This window comes from Lampris incognitus, chromosome 15 (assembly GCF_029633865.1).
Source record: "Lampris incognitus isolate fLamInc1 chromosome 15, fLamInc1.hap2, whole genome shotgun sequence".
NCBI lineage: Eukaryota > Metazoa > Chordata > Actinopteri > Lampriformes > Lampridae > Lampris > Lampris incognitus.
Genome location: NC_079225.1, coordinates 44,155,384 through 44,171,129, shown reverse-complemented (window position 1 = coordinate 44,171,129; position 15,746 = coordinate 44,155,384). Strand labels below are relative to the sequence as shown.

The 15,746-nt window shown below is 44.6% G+C and overlaps 2 protein-coding genes across 5 annotated transcripts in view; one reads left to right on the top strand and one right to left on the bottom strand.

Annotated features, from left to right (window-relative positions):
• Positions 1–3,048, top strand: part of kidins220b (kinase D-interacting substrate 220b) — a 52,667-nt gene extending 49,619 nt beyond the window's left edge. Inside the window, exon 30 of the mRNA XM_056295181.1 lies at positions 975–3,048. Within this exon, the coding sequence (XP_056151156.1) occupies positions 975–2,180 (1,206 nt within the window). The 3' untranslated portion in view covers positions 2,181–3,048. The remainder of the gene's footprint in view (positions 1–974) is intronic.
• Positions 3,049–6,005: 2,957 nt separating this feature from the next.
• On the bottom strand, positions 6,006–8,184 carry id2b (inhibitor of DNA binding 2b). 4 transcript variants are annotated; one of them, XM_056295184.1, is made up of 3 exons: positions 7,726–8,184; positions 7,302–7,362; positions 6,006–6,316 (listed from the first exon to the last, which is right to left on the bottom strand). In XM_056295184.1, exons 1-3 carry the CDS (start codon positions 8,103–8,105, stop codon positions 6,128–6,130), a joined length of 630 nt encoding a protein of 209 aa, XP_056151159.1. In that variant the 5' UTR covers positions 8,106–8,184; the 3' UTR covers positions 6,006–6,127. The 4 variants fall into 4 exon arrangements, with proteins under 4 accessions (XP_056151159.1, XP_056151158.1, XP_056151160.1 ...); XM_056295186.1 differs by having other exon boundaries at positions 6,174–6,316; positions 7,773–8,184; XM_056295183.1 differs by lacking the exon at positions 7,302–7,362.
• Positions 8,185–15,746: the final 7,562 nt, after the last annotated feature.

Sequence of the window (15,746 nt, the reverse complement as noted above, 5' to 3'; positions counted from 1 at the left end):
ATTTTGCAAATCACAAACTTCAGAGTTTTATTTTTCATTAATCATTTTTTAAAATAAATGTTTCACTTTGGGAAATGAGATTTAAGCAAGATTTACATTTTGCTCGGTAGCATCAGGTTTTATTTTGGAAGTTCAGGGAACAGGAATATCTGTCACAGATATTCCTGTCAGCAGGGTTCCCACATGTCCTGGAATACCTGGGAATTTCTCGGAACAGTTTTCCAGCCATGGAAACACCTGAAAAATGATATAGATTGATCCAAACATCTTGGAAATATTATTAACGATGTGGAAAATTGTAAAATTAGATTATCAAATCATATTTTTACACACTGACATCATATATTTGGCTCCATATGTCTGTGTTGAGATATGAAATCAGTGTGTGACGTCTGGGCGGTATACTCAGTCACACAGTCCACTTACAGACTGTTGAGACTTCCCCCAATAGTTAATACTGAATAATATGTGTGACCTCCTGTCGGCGACACCCGGCATGGATATGCACGATAAAGTCATGGAAAATGATTTGCTAAAAGGAGTGGGGACCCAGGTATAACAAGACAACCTTCATCGTACTTGCAAGTCCAATCAGTTTATCTTTTTCCATTTTATTTCTTCGTTACCTTATTTCCCGTGTTTTAATTTTAATATTTTTCATGTCATTTTTAGTCCTTCTTTGAGCTTAATGATTTTACTTCTCAATTTCCCTTTCCCTAATCTTTGCCCTCTTCAACTTATTCTTGTTTATTTTTGTACAGTTGTCCCACTTCATATTTTAATAAATCTTTGTACATGTGTGATATTGTTGAAAATCAAATTCATGCATTAAAGCAAAGGTGTAAGATGAGTCTATGGGGGTTTGAGCTGAAGAGAAATGAAGCTGAAGGAGTTCTTAAGTGAGCCATGTTGAACCCAGACAGTCTAGGGTCCTACAGGAAAAAGGTTTTGTAACTTCTTTGTCTTTTCCCCAGGGTGGTGCTCATCGCACAGCTAGCATGACCAGCCTGAACTCTCAGGAGTCTTCTAACGACATCTGCAAGCTGACAGACAAACAGCAGGCGGAGTACCGCGACGCCTACCAGGAGTACATTGCCCAGATGGCCCAGCTGGAAATGGCCGGCGGTGGTGGAGAAAGACCAGTCCAGCCCCAGCCGGGCCATTTCATGACCCCAAACCCAGAGGACAAAACCAGGGAGGGAGGAGAACAAGATAGCCGCAAGTCCTTCCCCAAGAGGAGCAGTGCTAAGCCCACGGTGGACAGCCCCGACTTCACCTCCACCACCGATGCCCTGGACCCAATCACAGAGGAGGATGAGAAAGCTGACCATGGCTCTTCCAAGTCCCTGCTGACCCGCAAGCCCTCCACGGAGAGGGGGGGTCTCTTCCAGGGAGCTGTTGACCTGAAGATGAAGGCAGGGGGAGGTCTACGCTACCAGAAACTGACCAGCGACGATGAAGAGTCGGAGGAGTCGGACAATGCTCCGCTGCTGAAAGACGGGAAGAAGGCAGTGGATCCGAAACTCCCTGGTGGCTCCTTGGCCCTGAAGGGGAAGGACTACCTGTCGGACGCCATGCTGGACAAGAAGGACTCATCGGATTCAGGGGTGCGCTCCAACGAAAGCTCCCCCAACCACTCCCTTCAGGACGAGGAGGCTGACCTGTCCCAGCTGGAGAGAGCCAACTTGATTGAGCTGGATGAGGAGAGCCTGGCCAGGAAGAGAGGCCTCCCCAGCAGCCTGAGTGGCTTGCAGGATCCCACCATCACCCGCATGTCCATCTGCTCCGAGGACCAGTGCAGCCTGCTGGCTAGTAGCCCTGAAGAGAGCTGGCCCTCCTCCAAGAGCTACAACCTGAACTGCACGCCCAGCAACGTCACACTCAACAACAACACCAATGCACAGCAGGCAAACCGCCCACGCCAGCCCGCCGAGAGCTCCACCACCTCCTCCTCCTCCCTTAACCCCAGCACCTCCTCCACCAGTGACATCATCGTCCCCCCGGGTTCAGAGTCCTCACACTGTGCTACGACAACAGGGAGCGCCAAATCACCTCCGCAGAATGAGAATGTGCGTGTGGTTCACCTGAAAAGGGGGCTCAAACCGGGAGATCCACCGGAAATCTGCACCGTGTCCTCAGACACCGTGACCTTCGGAGAGGAGCGCGAGAGCATCCTGTGACCTCCCTCTGACCCCAGGAACCTGAAGACAAAGAGAGCACTGAACCCCCTTGCATCCACCGGACTCCTCTTTTCTTTCTTTAAAGCCATTGACACATGATGAGCGGGCAAAGTTGCACTTGCCACTGCTTTGGCGCAGAACAGCTAGCGTCGACAGCTCAACATTAGCTAAAATAGCACAGTACCCTAAACTGCGGGGCGTCGTTAGCTTTACTGTTAGCAAAAGAAGAGCACTTTGAAAGGTTAACAGCGAACGGAGTTCAAAGTTTATATAGTTTGAACTTTGAGCGTAGCAGCAAAGTGGAAAATCTGAGCGACCCGCACTGCTGAAGGTAGCAACGCTGCTAGGTTAGGGGGCACTGTTCTCTCCATAGGGAAACAACAGCTCGTGTGTTGTCGGCTTAACGAACAGCAGCAGGTAGGTTCTACCTGGAAGAGCCGGCCATGGCCGCTGTGTTGCTGAGAGTCTGCCTCAAAGTTGAGGTGTTTCAAGCATCCGACGCTCGCGGCTCTGAAAGGCGTGTGTCACCGAGCTGTAGAACACCCGCAGCAGAATATCCCGTCAATACCCAGATAACTTCTGAATAATGGTGCTCTGGAGAGAGGTTTCCGGTGGTCTGTTGTCTTGTGTATTAGGTGTCAGTAGTACGTTAGACTGCTAATGCATGCGTAGACGTGTAGATGAGACAGTAGGTCCGATCTAACAGTGCGTGTGCTAAGTAGAAGTATTATGAGCAGCAGTTTGTCCCATAGGAATTTACAGATGTGTGATAGTTCGCTGTTGTTTGCATTATTTATAGTTCTTTGCAAATAATGTGTTGATGGTATGGTGTTATTTGGCCTGGAAAAAAGAAAATGCCTCGACCCCCCCCCCCCCCCCCGCTGAAAGTGAACATGTAACGCGTTTTGGTTATCCCGAGGATCAGTTCAGCATTCTAGACCCATACCAGCGTGTTTCCACATGAAAACATGGTGGAAAAGGTTTACTACCTCTTTAAACACACATTCCCAGCAGCAGACACGGTAGAATCCAGTAGAAGTATTGACTTTCTGTTAAATCCCCAACGTCAGATGAACTCTGCGCCCTCAACTGTGGGCCTTTCTTTATTCAACACTTTATTTAGTTGAGGTGTTGGATGAATTATTACTGTCCCGCCAGTCGGGGGAATTTTTCCCATGAATCCCTCCCAAATCCCGAAGGACTCGTTAATGCCACAGCTATTGGGAAATTCCAGATGGCTGCTTTTATTCCAGGGGGACGATGTGGTGTGTGGCTCTAGCAGGCGTAGTGTCGGTATTGTTGTGTCGGTGGTCAGTGTTGTTGTGTCGGTGGTCAGTGTTGTTGTGTCGGTGGTCAGTGTTGTTGTGTCAGTGACCGGTGTTGTTGGCTGCTGATGAGCTGTGGAGCGGAGAGGTTCTGTTTCGTTACGTCACGTCAGCCACACGTTTGTTTGGATGTCGGCGTTTTGTTGCCGACGTGTCGTGAAGCTGCTCCGACGTTCGCGCCCGTTTAGTCTCAAACTTGCAGAAACCTTCACTGAAGAGGTTGAACGAGGAGAACAGGGAGATTTGACCTTTAACCTCTGCCGAGCCACTTTGACTGACAGACCTGTGTGAACCGCAGCTCTTCAGTAGATCAGTCAATCAATCAATCGATAAGTCAGCTTTATACACAGAGCACCTTTTGTGTATGACGTAAAGCAATGTCCTTCACGTGAAGTGCAAGTGCACGGATAAAGAAAAGTTAATGATAAAACACAAGAAATAAAGAAACCCTAATCTGGTGTGGAGAATAGAAGTTGGCTTTTAGAAGCTCGTTGCTCTCAGTGATGACCTCTTTCGTGTTCAGGACAAAACACTTTCAAAAAACATTTTTAAATTGAATTTGTCCAATTGTTAACTCCACGTTCAGTTCCATGAACTTTAGGCCAAAGCTCACCAGAAGAACCAGAAAGAAGAACGATGACGGAAGAAATAGAAAGAAGTGGATCTTACTAACTTCGCTTTCTGCCGAGCAGCCTTAGTGGTAGTGTTTTAGGCCAGCGTGGCTGACGGGCTGACTTGTCTCGCATGTGTACTCTACGATGTCCACTCTGGAACCACACGCGTTCTCTTCCGCTTCAGGAGGTTTAACCCGTGGAACCGGTGTCGCTGCGAGAGGAACGCTCGTCCATAAGCAGACGTGATGGCGGCCGTGTTACTAGTGAATCTGTGCTCCTTTACAAGTGGTGTTTCACATCAGTGTGTTTAATATATGGCGTTCATGACTTCCTGTCTGGGAGCCAAGTAGACCTGCATGAAGTAGCTGCATGCACCCTAGTGTGACCGTAGCTTTGTCCGGCGCCCTCATGTGGAGGATCAGTGCTCTCTCTGACGCGTTGCATGCTCTCTCAAGTCCGTGTGTGTCGGCGTTAGCATGTCAGATGACTTCAGTCTGTGTCTGAAATAAGGGAACCCTCACACATGGATCTAAACTGTCTGACTGGAAATAAAACTGAGTGCTAAATGTCGATGGTTGTGTCTGTCGTACTGTCTCGTCCCTTTTGTGCACCGTATATTTCAGCTCTCATGTCGATCAAACCCGTTGAAACTACAAAGAGCCTGGTGGGAAGGTGTTCAGTAGCCTACAGATAAGGAGACAAGAAGAGAACTGAAGCTGATGAAATGAAGCGAGGGAGTTCATCTGAACTGGAAGCCTGGATGGGTTAGAAACGCCCAACTGTCGTGAAGCCACAGTCCTGAATCTGCTGGTGCTGCTGGACCAGTGTGTCCTATGCAGGTGGTGGTGAGGTGAATGTGCTGGTGCTGCTGGACCAGTGTGTCCTGTGCAGGTGGTGGTGAGGTGAATCTGCTGGTGCTGCTGGACCAGTGTGTCCTATGCAGGTGGTGGTGAGGTGAATGTTCTGGTGCTGCTGGACCAGTGTGTGTCCTATGCAGGTGGTGGTGAGGTGAATCTGCTGGTGCTGCTGGACCAGTGTGTCCTATGCAGGTGGTGGTGAGGTGAATGTTCTGGTGCTGCTGGACCAGTGTGTGTCCTATGCAGGTGGTGGTGAGGTGAATGTGCTGGTGCTGCTGGACCAGTGTGTGTCCTATGCAGGTGGTGGTGAGGTAAATGTGCTGGTGTTAGTGGACCAGTGTGTGTCCTATGCAGGTGGTGGTGAGGTGAATGTGCTGGTGTTAGTGGACCAGTGTGTGTCCTATGCAGGTGGTGGTGAGGTGGGTGGTGTCTGCACTCCATTCAGAATGAGTCAGCAGGGCCGTGGTGCCAGAAACAACAATAAAACCTGGTAGAACCCGAGTTGTACTTATTGATGTAGTACTACGTGTTGGTAAAGGTCTACCAGCTTGTTCTGTCATATCTGCTGGTTAGACACAACACCTTCACTTCTTCTAACTCAACACCACCTGCCTCCCTCTTCCTCATCTGCCTGCTGTGATGAAGATGAAAACACCCTGCACCCCGTCATTTCCCCTGGTGAAGTCCGACCAGACAACCACATCACATACTGCTGCAGTCTGCAGGACCTGGTGTCATCTTAAATACATAGGGTAGCATTTGTCAAACAATAAAATACAATCAAGTTTGTTGGTTTCTGGGGACCTGATTGAGAACCACTGGGTTGACGTACAATATGACAATTTAACCACTAGGCGGCGCCCTACACACACACAATTGGAGTTAAATTAATGAAATTCAGGTGCCTGAGGGATTCACGTTAAATCAATCAAAACGTTTAAAGATTGAATTTGTGACAGAATTGTAGTTTGTAGTTCATTGATAATAACACACACACAGACACACACACACAAAATATCTCGCCGAGGGCATCGTACTTTAGAGAATGTTATTTATTATTCGTATAAAAGTGCAATTTCCCACGTGTTTTTGCTGGGCAGAGACGGCGACACAGTACAGTTGCAGAGTAAAGTCTGAGAGGGGGGAACGGTTCACAGGAGACGTGTGGTGCAGCATCCACGTGTCCCGGTGTCTCCCGGTGTGCAGCAGGCCAAGGCGTCTGCAGAGGAGCCTGCTCCGTGTCTCCACGGGGTCCCGGTCGGACACCCAGCTTCCCTCCGAAGGACGGTTTCAAACACACGGACCTGACAAGATGCCTGCAGAGCTCCGGCTTCACACTCCTGGAAGAGATTTGAGAGAAACGGGACAGTCACGGAGAGGTTCGGGACGGACAAGTGGGACAGACTGGACCGCAAACGGCTGAAGTGCAGTGATGTCAACATCCGAGGCCCTTCACGTCGTGGGACTCCGTCTCTCGGACGCCCACAGAATGTCAACGCGGCCTCCGGCACACCGCACGGCTGAAGTTCTCCGTCTTCCAGCCAACACGCAAACTGACCCATTTCTCTGCTCTTTAATTGAACCCTGTCTAACGAGCCGTGACCCGGTTCCGAACACACGCCTGTTCCCAGATAGCAAAACTGCTGTGGCCCGGACCCGTCCCACACCCGACCCTTCATCCGGCCCACATACCGCGTGGAATGATGGGCGGTCCGCTCCTGTTTGCCAGATCTGGGCCAGAACCAAGCCATAGCAATGCCGCATGTGCCACATATTTGCCAAAGGTGGCCATATTTGTTTTGTGATGTTTGGGCCATATTCACCATTCACCACACGGGGCCACTTCAGGGCCACATCCGGATCACATGTTGCCCAGAACACCACATCTTTGCCAAAAAAGGCCCACATGTGATTTGGCACATTTGGGCCATATTTGCTGTCATACATGTGGGCCACTTCAGGCTCACATCCGTTTTGTCAGGACCACCAGTGCCGCATCACTGCCTGAAGTGGCCCACATTGTGTTAGTCTGACACCGGGCTGCAGATGGAGGAGGTGACAGAACCAAATTGTAAAAAGCACCCCGCCCCCACCCCACTAAACGCTGCCAGATTTACTGTCACCCCAGACGCCTGCGCTGCCCACCCTCCCCAAAACGCCCCCCCTCTCCAGTCAGCCACATGCAGCCCGACCCTGCGACGGGACAGGGACGCCGCAGCACTTCTCTCGTGTCTGCGGCGTAAAAGAGGAACAACGCCCCACCCCAGCACGGTGACCAGGACTGGGTGTCTCGGCTTGTCTGGTTATTATGGTGGGGGTACTGACCCGGTCCACGCAGCAGCCCCTTCTCCTCCGGCTCCGTCTGTCTGCAGGACGAACTGCTCGCCTGCAAACAGAAACGACACGTCAGAGGTTCCCATCAGCACGTGAACATGTCCATCATGTCGAGTGATCTTGACCGTGGTCATGTGACAGACTCGGGAGTACCGCCACGTGTTCGTGTATTACACGTCCGCCTGTCTGTCCTGCAGGGACCGACAGCGCTTCAGTGTGAGCACATGCGCACAGCGGACCAACACACAACTTGATGTTTCTCACATCTGCAAACTAGTTCACCTGGTTTACTGCAGGCTGCATACCGAGCACCCCGAACCCGCCCCGGCCGCTGTTACCAAACATCAGATCTACTTTCTTAACCTCATTCCCCCCCCCCCCTCCTGGACTACATGCTCCTCTTTTGCTCCTGCACCTGAACTCCGGCGTGTCGTGTCTCCGGCAGCAGCCCCCGGTTCCTACCTGGCGGGTGAGGACGCCGATGTTGGGGGTGATGGAGGTCGGAGGTCTCCGGCAGTGCTGCTGGACTCCTCGGCAGGTGGAGCTGGACTCCAGCGTGCTCTGCAGGTCCAGGATGTAGTCTATCACATGCTGCAGGATCTCCGTCCTGCTGACGGTGCTGTCGGCGGCCAGGCTGGGCACCAGCTGCCTCAGCAGGCTGTAACAGTCATTCATGTTGAGCAGCAGCACCGGCGGCTCGTCCGGCGGGCTTTTACTCCGGGACACACCCAGCACGTGTTCCGTTGGACCGCACAGGTTAGTCCGGACCGATCGCGCCGGGCTGACTGCCTTCATGTCGGACTGAGCATCAGAAACCGGTCTGCTGTGAGCCGGACCGAGCGGACAGCCCGGCGTTATAAAGCCAGAGGAGCGCTCTGATGACGTCGGGTCTGAGTTCCCCGCAGGTTCGGCGACACTTTGCGTCAATCATTGTGCCCGGAGGAGCTGATTGGTTTAGGGAGTAGGTCTGCAGTTCAGCCCGCCTCCCTCCCGCTCGTGTGGAACAAGTTTCCACAGCGGAGCTGAAGGAGCTGCGGAGCTTTCAGCAGCGCTTAACCGCGTTTACTGTGCTGCAGCAAGACACTTATAGTATTAACACTACATACATATTCACTTACAGTATTAACACTACATACACATTAACTTGTAGTATTAACGCTACATACATATTCACTTATAGTATTAACACTACATACCTTATAGTATTAACACTACATACATATTCACTTACAGTATTAACACTACATACATATTCACTTACAGTATTAACACTACATACACATTAACTTGTAGTATTAACGCTACATACATATTCACTTACAGTATTAACACTACATACACATTCACTTATAGTATTAACACTACATACATATTCACTTACAGTATTAACACTACATACATATTCACTTATAGTATTAACACTACATACATATTCACTTACAGTATTAACACTACGTACACATTAACTTGTAGTATTAACGCTACATACATATTCACTTACAGTATTAACACTACATACCTTATAGTATTAACACTACATACATATTCACTTACAGTATTAACACTACATACATATTCACTTACAGTATTAACACTACATACACATTAACTTGTAGTATTAACGCTACATACATATTCACTTACAGTATTAACACTACATACACATTCACTTATAGTATTAACACTACATACATATTAACTTGTAGTATTAACACTACATACACATTAACTTATAGTATTAACACTACATACATATTAACTTGTACTATTAACACTACATACATATTCACTTACAGTATTAACACTACATACATATTCACTTATAGTATTAACACTACATACATATTAACTTGTACTATTAACACTACATACATATTAACTTACAGTATTAACACTACATACATATTAACTTATAGTATTAACACTACATACATATTCACTTATAGTATTAACACTACATACATATTCACTTACAGTATTAACAATACATACATATTCACTTACAGTATTAACACTACATACATATTCACTTACAGTATTAACACTACATACATATTCACTTATAGTATTAACACTACATACATATTAACTTGTAGTATTAACACTACATACATATTCACTTATAGTATTAACACTACATACACATTAACTTATAGTATTAACACTACATGCATATTAACTTGTACTATTAACACTACATACATATTCACTTACAGTATTAACACTACATACATATTAACTTGTAGTATTAACACTACATACATATTCACTTACAGTATTAACACTACATACATATTCACTTATAGTATTAACAATACATACACATTAACTTATAGTATTAACACTACATACATATTAACTTAGTCACTTACAGTGTTAACACTACATACATATTCACTTATAGTATTAACACTACATACATATTCACTTACAGTATCAACACTACATACATATTAACTTATAGTATTAACACTACATACATATTCACTTATAGTATTAACACTACATACATATTCACTTACAGTATTAACACTACATACATATTAACTTATAGTATTAACACTACATACATATTCACTTACATTATTAACACTACATACATATTAACTTGTAGTATTAACACTACATACATATTCACTTACAGTATTAACACTACATACATATTCACTTATAGTATTAACAATACATACACATTAACTTATAGTATTAACACTACATACATATTAACTTAGTCACTTACAGTGTTAACACTACATACATATTCACTTATAGTATTAACACTACATACATATTCACTTACAGTATTAACACTACATACATATTAACTTATAGTATTAACACTACATACATATTCACTTACTGTATTAACACTACATACATATTAACTTGTAGTATTAACACTACATACATATTAACTTAGTCACTTACAGTGTTAACACTACATACATATTCACTTACAGTATTAACACTACATACATATTCACTTACAGTATTAACACTACATACATATTAACTTATAGTATTAACACTACATACATATTAACTTATAGTATTAACACTACATACATATTCACTTATAGTATTAAAACTACATACATATTAACTTGTACTATTAACACTACATACATATTCACTTACAGTATTAACACTACATACATATTAACTTGTAGTATTAACACTACATACATATTCACTTATAGTATTAACAATACATACACATTAACTTATAGTATTAACACTACATACATATTAACTTAGTCACTTACAGTGTTAACACTACATACATATTCACTTATAGTATTAACACTACATACATATTCACTTACAGTATTAACACTACATACATATTAACTTATAGTATTAACACTACATACATATTCACTTACAGTATTAACACTACATACATATCAACTTGTAGTATTAACACTACATACATATTCACTTACAGTATTAACACTACATACATATTCACTTATAGTATTAACAATACATACACATTAACTTATAGTATTAACACTACATACATATTAACTTAGTCACTTACAGTGTTAACACTACATACATATTCACTTACAGTATTAACACTACATACATATTCACTTACAGTATTAACACTACATACCTTATAGTATTAACCCTACATACATATTAACTTACAGTATTAACACTACATACACATTCACTTACAGTATTAACGCTACATACATATTCACTTACAGTATTAACACTACATACATATTCACTTATAGTATTAACTCTACATACATATTCACTTACAGTATTAACACTACATACATATTCACTTGTAATATTAACACTACATACATACTCACTTACAGTATTAACACTACATACATATTCACTTACAGTATTAACACTACATACCTTATAGTATTAACCCTACATACATATTAACTTATACAGACCCCAACTCCAATGAAGTTGGGACGTTGTGTAAAACTTGAATAAAAACAGAATACAATGATCTGCAAATCCTTTTCCACCTATGTTCAAGTGAATACACTACAAAGACAAGATATTTAATGTTCAAACTGATAAACTTTATTGTTTTTTGCAAATATTCCCTCATTTTGAATTTGATGCCTGCAACACGTTCCAAAGAAGCTGGGACAGGAGCAACAACAGACTGGGAAAGTTGAGGAATGTTCAAAAACACCTGTGTGGAACATTCCACAGGTGAACAGGTTGACTGGAAACAGGTGAGTGTCCTGATTGGGTATAAAAGGAGCATCCCTGAAAGGCTCAGTGGTTCATAAGCAAGGATGAGGCGAGGTTCACCACTTTGGGAACAACTGCCTGAGCAAATAGTCCAACAGTTTAAGAACAACGTTTCTCAACGTACAGCTGCAAGGAATTTAGGGATTTCATCATCTACAGTCCATAATATCATCACAAGGTTCAGAGAATCCAGAGAAATCTCTGCACGTAAGCGGCAAGGCCCAAAACCAACACTGAATGCCCGTGACCTTCGACCCCTCAGGCGGCACTGCATTAAAAACCGACATCATTGTGTAAAGGATATGACCACGTGGGCTCAGGAGCACTTGGGAAAACCATCGTCAGTTAACACAGTTGGTCGCTACATCTACAAGAGCAAGTTAAAACTCTACCATACAAAGCGAAAGCCACATATCAACACCACCCAGAAACACCGCCGGCTTCTCTGGCCCGAGCTCATCTGAGATGGACTGACGCCAAGTGGACAAGTGTGCTGTGGTCTGACGAGTCCACATTTCACATTGTTTTTGGAAATCATGGACGTCGTGTCCTCCGGGCTAAAGAGGAAAAGGACCATCCAGATTGTTCTCAGCGCAAAGTTCAAAAGCCAGCATCTGTGATGGTATGGGGGGGTGTTAGTGCCCATGGCATCATGGGTAACTTGCACATCTGTGAAGGCACCATTAATGCTGAAAGGTACATACAGGTTTTGGAGCAACATGTGCTGCCATCCAAGCGACGTCTTTTTCAGGGACGTCCCTGCTTATGTCAGCAAGACAATGCCAAGCCACATTCTGCAGGTGGTCCACCAGCGGGGCTTCGTAGTACTGGACTGGACGGGTACTGGACTGGACTGGACTGGCCTGCCTGCAGTCCAGACCTGTCCCCCATTGAACATGTGTGGTGCATTATGAAGCGCACAATACGACAACGGAGACCCCGGACTGTTGAGCAACTGAAGTCGTACATCAAGCAAGGATGGGAAAGAATTCCACCTACAAAGCTTCAACAAGTAGTGTCCTCAGGTCCCAAACGCTTACTGAGTGGTGTTAAAAGGAAAGGTGGTGTAACACAGTGGTGAACATGCCCCTGTCCCAGCTTCTTTGGACCGTGTTGCAGGCATCAAATTCAACATGAGGGAATATTTGTAAGAAAACAATAAAGTTTATCAGTTTGAACATTAAATATCTTGTCTTTGTAGTTTATTCAACTGAATATAGGTGGAAAAGGATTTGCAAATCATTGTATTCTGTTTTTATTCACGTTTTACACAATATCCCAACTTCACTGGAATTGGGGTTTGTGTATTTAGACTACATACATATTAACTTATAGTATTTAGAATACATATATATTAACTTATAGTGTTTAGAGTACATATATATTAACTTATAGTATTTAGACTACATACACATTAACTTATAGTATTTAGAGTACATACATATTAACTTATAGTATTTAGACTACATACATATTAATTTATAATATTTAGAGTACATATATTAGCTTATAGTATTTAGAGTACATGCATATTAAGAGTACATACATATTAACTTATAGTATTTAGAGTACATATGTATTAACTTATAGTATTTACAGTACATATATATTAACTTACAGTATTTAGAGTACATGCATATTAATTTATAGTATTTAGAGTACATGCATATTAACTTATAGTATTTCGAGTACATGCATATTAACTTATAGTATTTAGAGTACATACATATTAACTTACAGTATTTAGAGTACATGCATATTAACTTATAGTATTTAGAGTACATATTGTAACGTGCATGGATAAGGAGACACGCTGGCCGCTAGGTGGCGGGTCTGACCCTTTAGTCTAGCGGTTAGCGACGTCTCCTGCGGTGCGGGCGATGCGGGTTCGCTTCCCGGCCGCGGCAGTTCCTGTAGTTGCGTTGTCCCCGCCGAATTCGCTACAATACCGATTTCAATCTAACAAGTAAGTAAACAATGATCTTTACGCCATCATGTTTGGGGGCATTGTTTAGGTACTACAGTTATGCTACAGTCCGATCATGTAATGTAATCAGAATGCAATCAAATGCGATTATGAATCTAATTATGAGTTTAATTGAAGTTGATTTCATGGTTTTGCGGAGGGCAGCGAAGACGAGCTGCAGACTGAGGAGCAGCAGCAGCAGCAGGGAGTCAGAATCAGGTGTGGAAAGTGGTAACAACGGTTTGGTGTTTACTTTGTGTGTTTGTGTGTCCGAGAGAGTCAAAGTGAAGCAGTTTCCATTCTTTAAAATGCTAATGCTGCTCGTGCCTGTACATTGGAAGGAATTTTGTCAGTTGCAAATGTCAGTATAGACAGGTCAATGTCATGGTGGTGTCCTACCTTTTAAAGTTACACTAGGTGGTGTCCAATCCAGGGACACCACCTAGTCCAGTGTTTCTCAACCCAGTCCTCAAGGACCCCCTATCCTGCAGATTTTCTTTGCAATCCTGAATAGGTACCTGTTTGTAGTTATTCAACCAATCAGAAATGAATGTCTTGAGTTTGCACACGTTGCATAATTAAGTGCTGCGAGATGATTGGTCAAGTAAGTACAAGCAGGGCTACCTATGCAGGGTTACAATGAAAATCTGCAGGATAGGGGTTCCTTGAGGACTGGGTTGAGAAACACTGACCTAGTCATTGGTTCAGATTTGTGGACGACACCTGGGTTCAAATTAAATCTCAGGTTGTACCACATTCCACCGACCACATTAACTGTGGACACCACATCCGGTTCACCAGGGAGGATGTGGAACATGACAGGTTGACCTTCTTACACTGTGAAAGTGCAGTTGGTGACGGGGGACATTTGATCGTTGATGTTTACCGTAAACCAACACATACTGATCAGTACTTAAGGTCTGACTCTCATCATCCACTGGAGCACAAACTAGGAGTCATCAGGACGCTGGACCACCGAGCTGACAACGTCCCCACTGACACAGCGGCCGGGGAAGGGGAGAAACCCCACATTAAACAGGCCCTGGTTAAGTGTGGTTATTATCCTAACTGGGCGTTTGTCAAAGCCAGGAAGACCCCAAACAGTGGACCAGCCGATCGGAGAGGAGAACCAGAGCTGTCTAAGAGTAAACCAGTGGTGAGTCCGTATGTGGCGGGAGTGACGGAACAGTTGAGATGTGTATTTTCCAAACACTGCATCTCAGTTGCTTTCAAACCCTAAAACATGCTGCACCAGAAGTTGGTCCACCCTAAGGATCAGGTCCCCCGGCACAAACAGGGCAATATAGTGTAGCTGCTAAGTGCCAGGAGGACTGCCGTGACTTGTAAGTTGGGGAAACTAAACAGAGGATGGCCAAGAGGATGACACAACACAGGAGAGCTAACACGTCAGACCAGGACTCCACAGTCTACACCATCTACAGACCAGGACTCCACAGTCTACACCATCTACAGACCAGGACTACACAGTCTACACCATCTACAGACCAGGACTCCACAGTCTACACCATCTACAGACCAGGACTCTACAGTCTACACCTTCTACAGGCCAGGACTCCACAGTCTACACCATCTACAGGCCAGGACTCCAAAGTCTACACCATCTACAGGCCAGGACTCCACAGTCTACACCATCTACAGAGCAGGACTCCACAGTCTACACCATCTACAGACTAGGACTCCACAGTCTACACCATCTACAGACCAGGACTCCACAGTCTACACCATCTACAGACCAGGACTCCACAGTCTACACCATCTACAGGCCAGGACTCCACAGTCTACACCATCTGCAGACCAGGACTCCGGTGGCCATCTATGTGAAGAGGGAACGACCATCCCTGAACCGAGGGGGGCTAAGAGTTCATCTGTCGCCATCTTTAAATGCAGTGATAGCAGCTATTCCCCAACCCTCTGTGAACAGTACATATGGCCTTTGGAACTCTAGTTAAAGGTCACACCCATATTTGCATATGAAACTGGTCGTTGGTTTGGGTCGTTATGTCACTGTGTTGTTTCTAAGGGTGGGACACCTGCAGTCAGTTGAGACTGAAGAGGTCCCTCAGATGATGATGAAACGTATCTGTCAGTAAAGGCTGTGTCCAGATGAACTGATTTAACCTTCTTTGATTTTCTTACCTGGACTATAAATTATAAATACATAAACAAAATTATTTCCGAATGAAGGACGCTGAGACCGCTGTGCGCTCTAG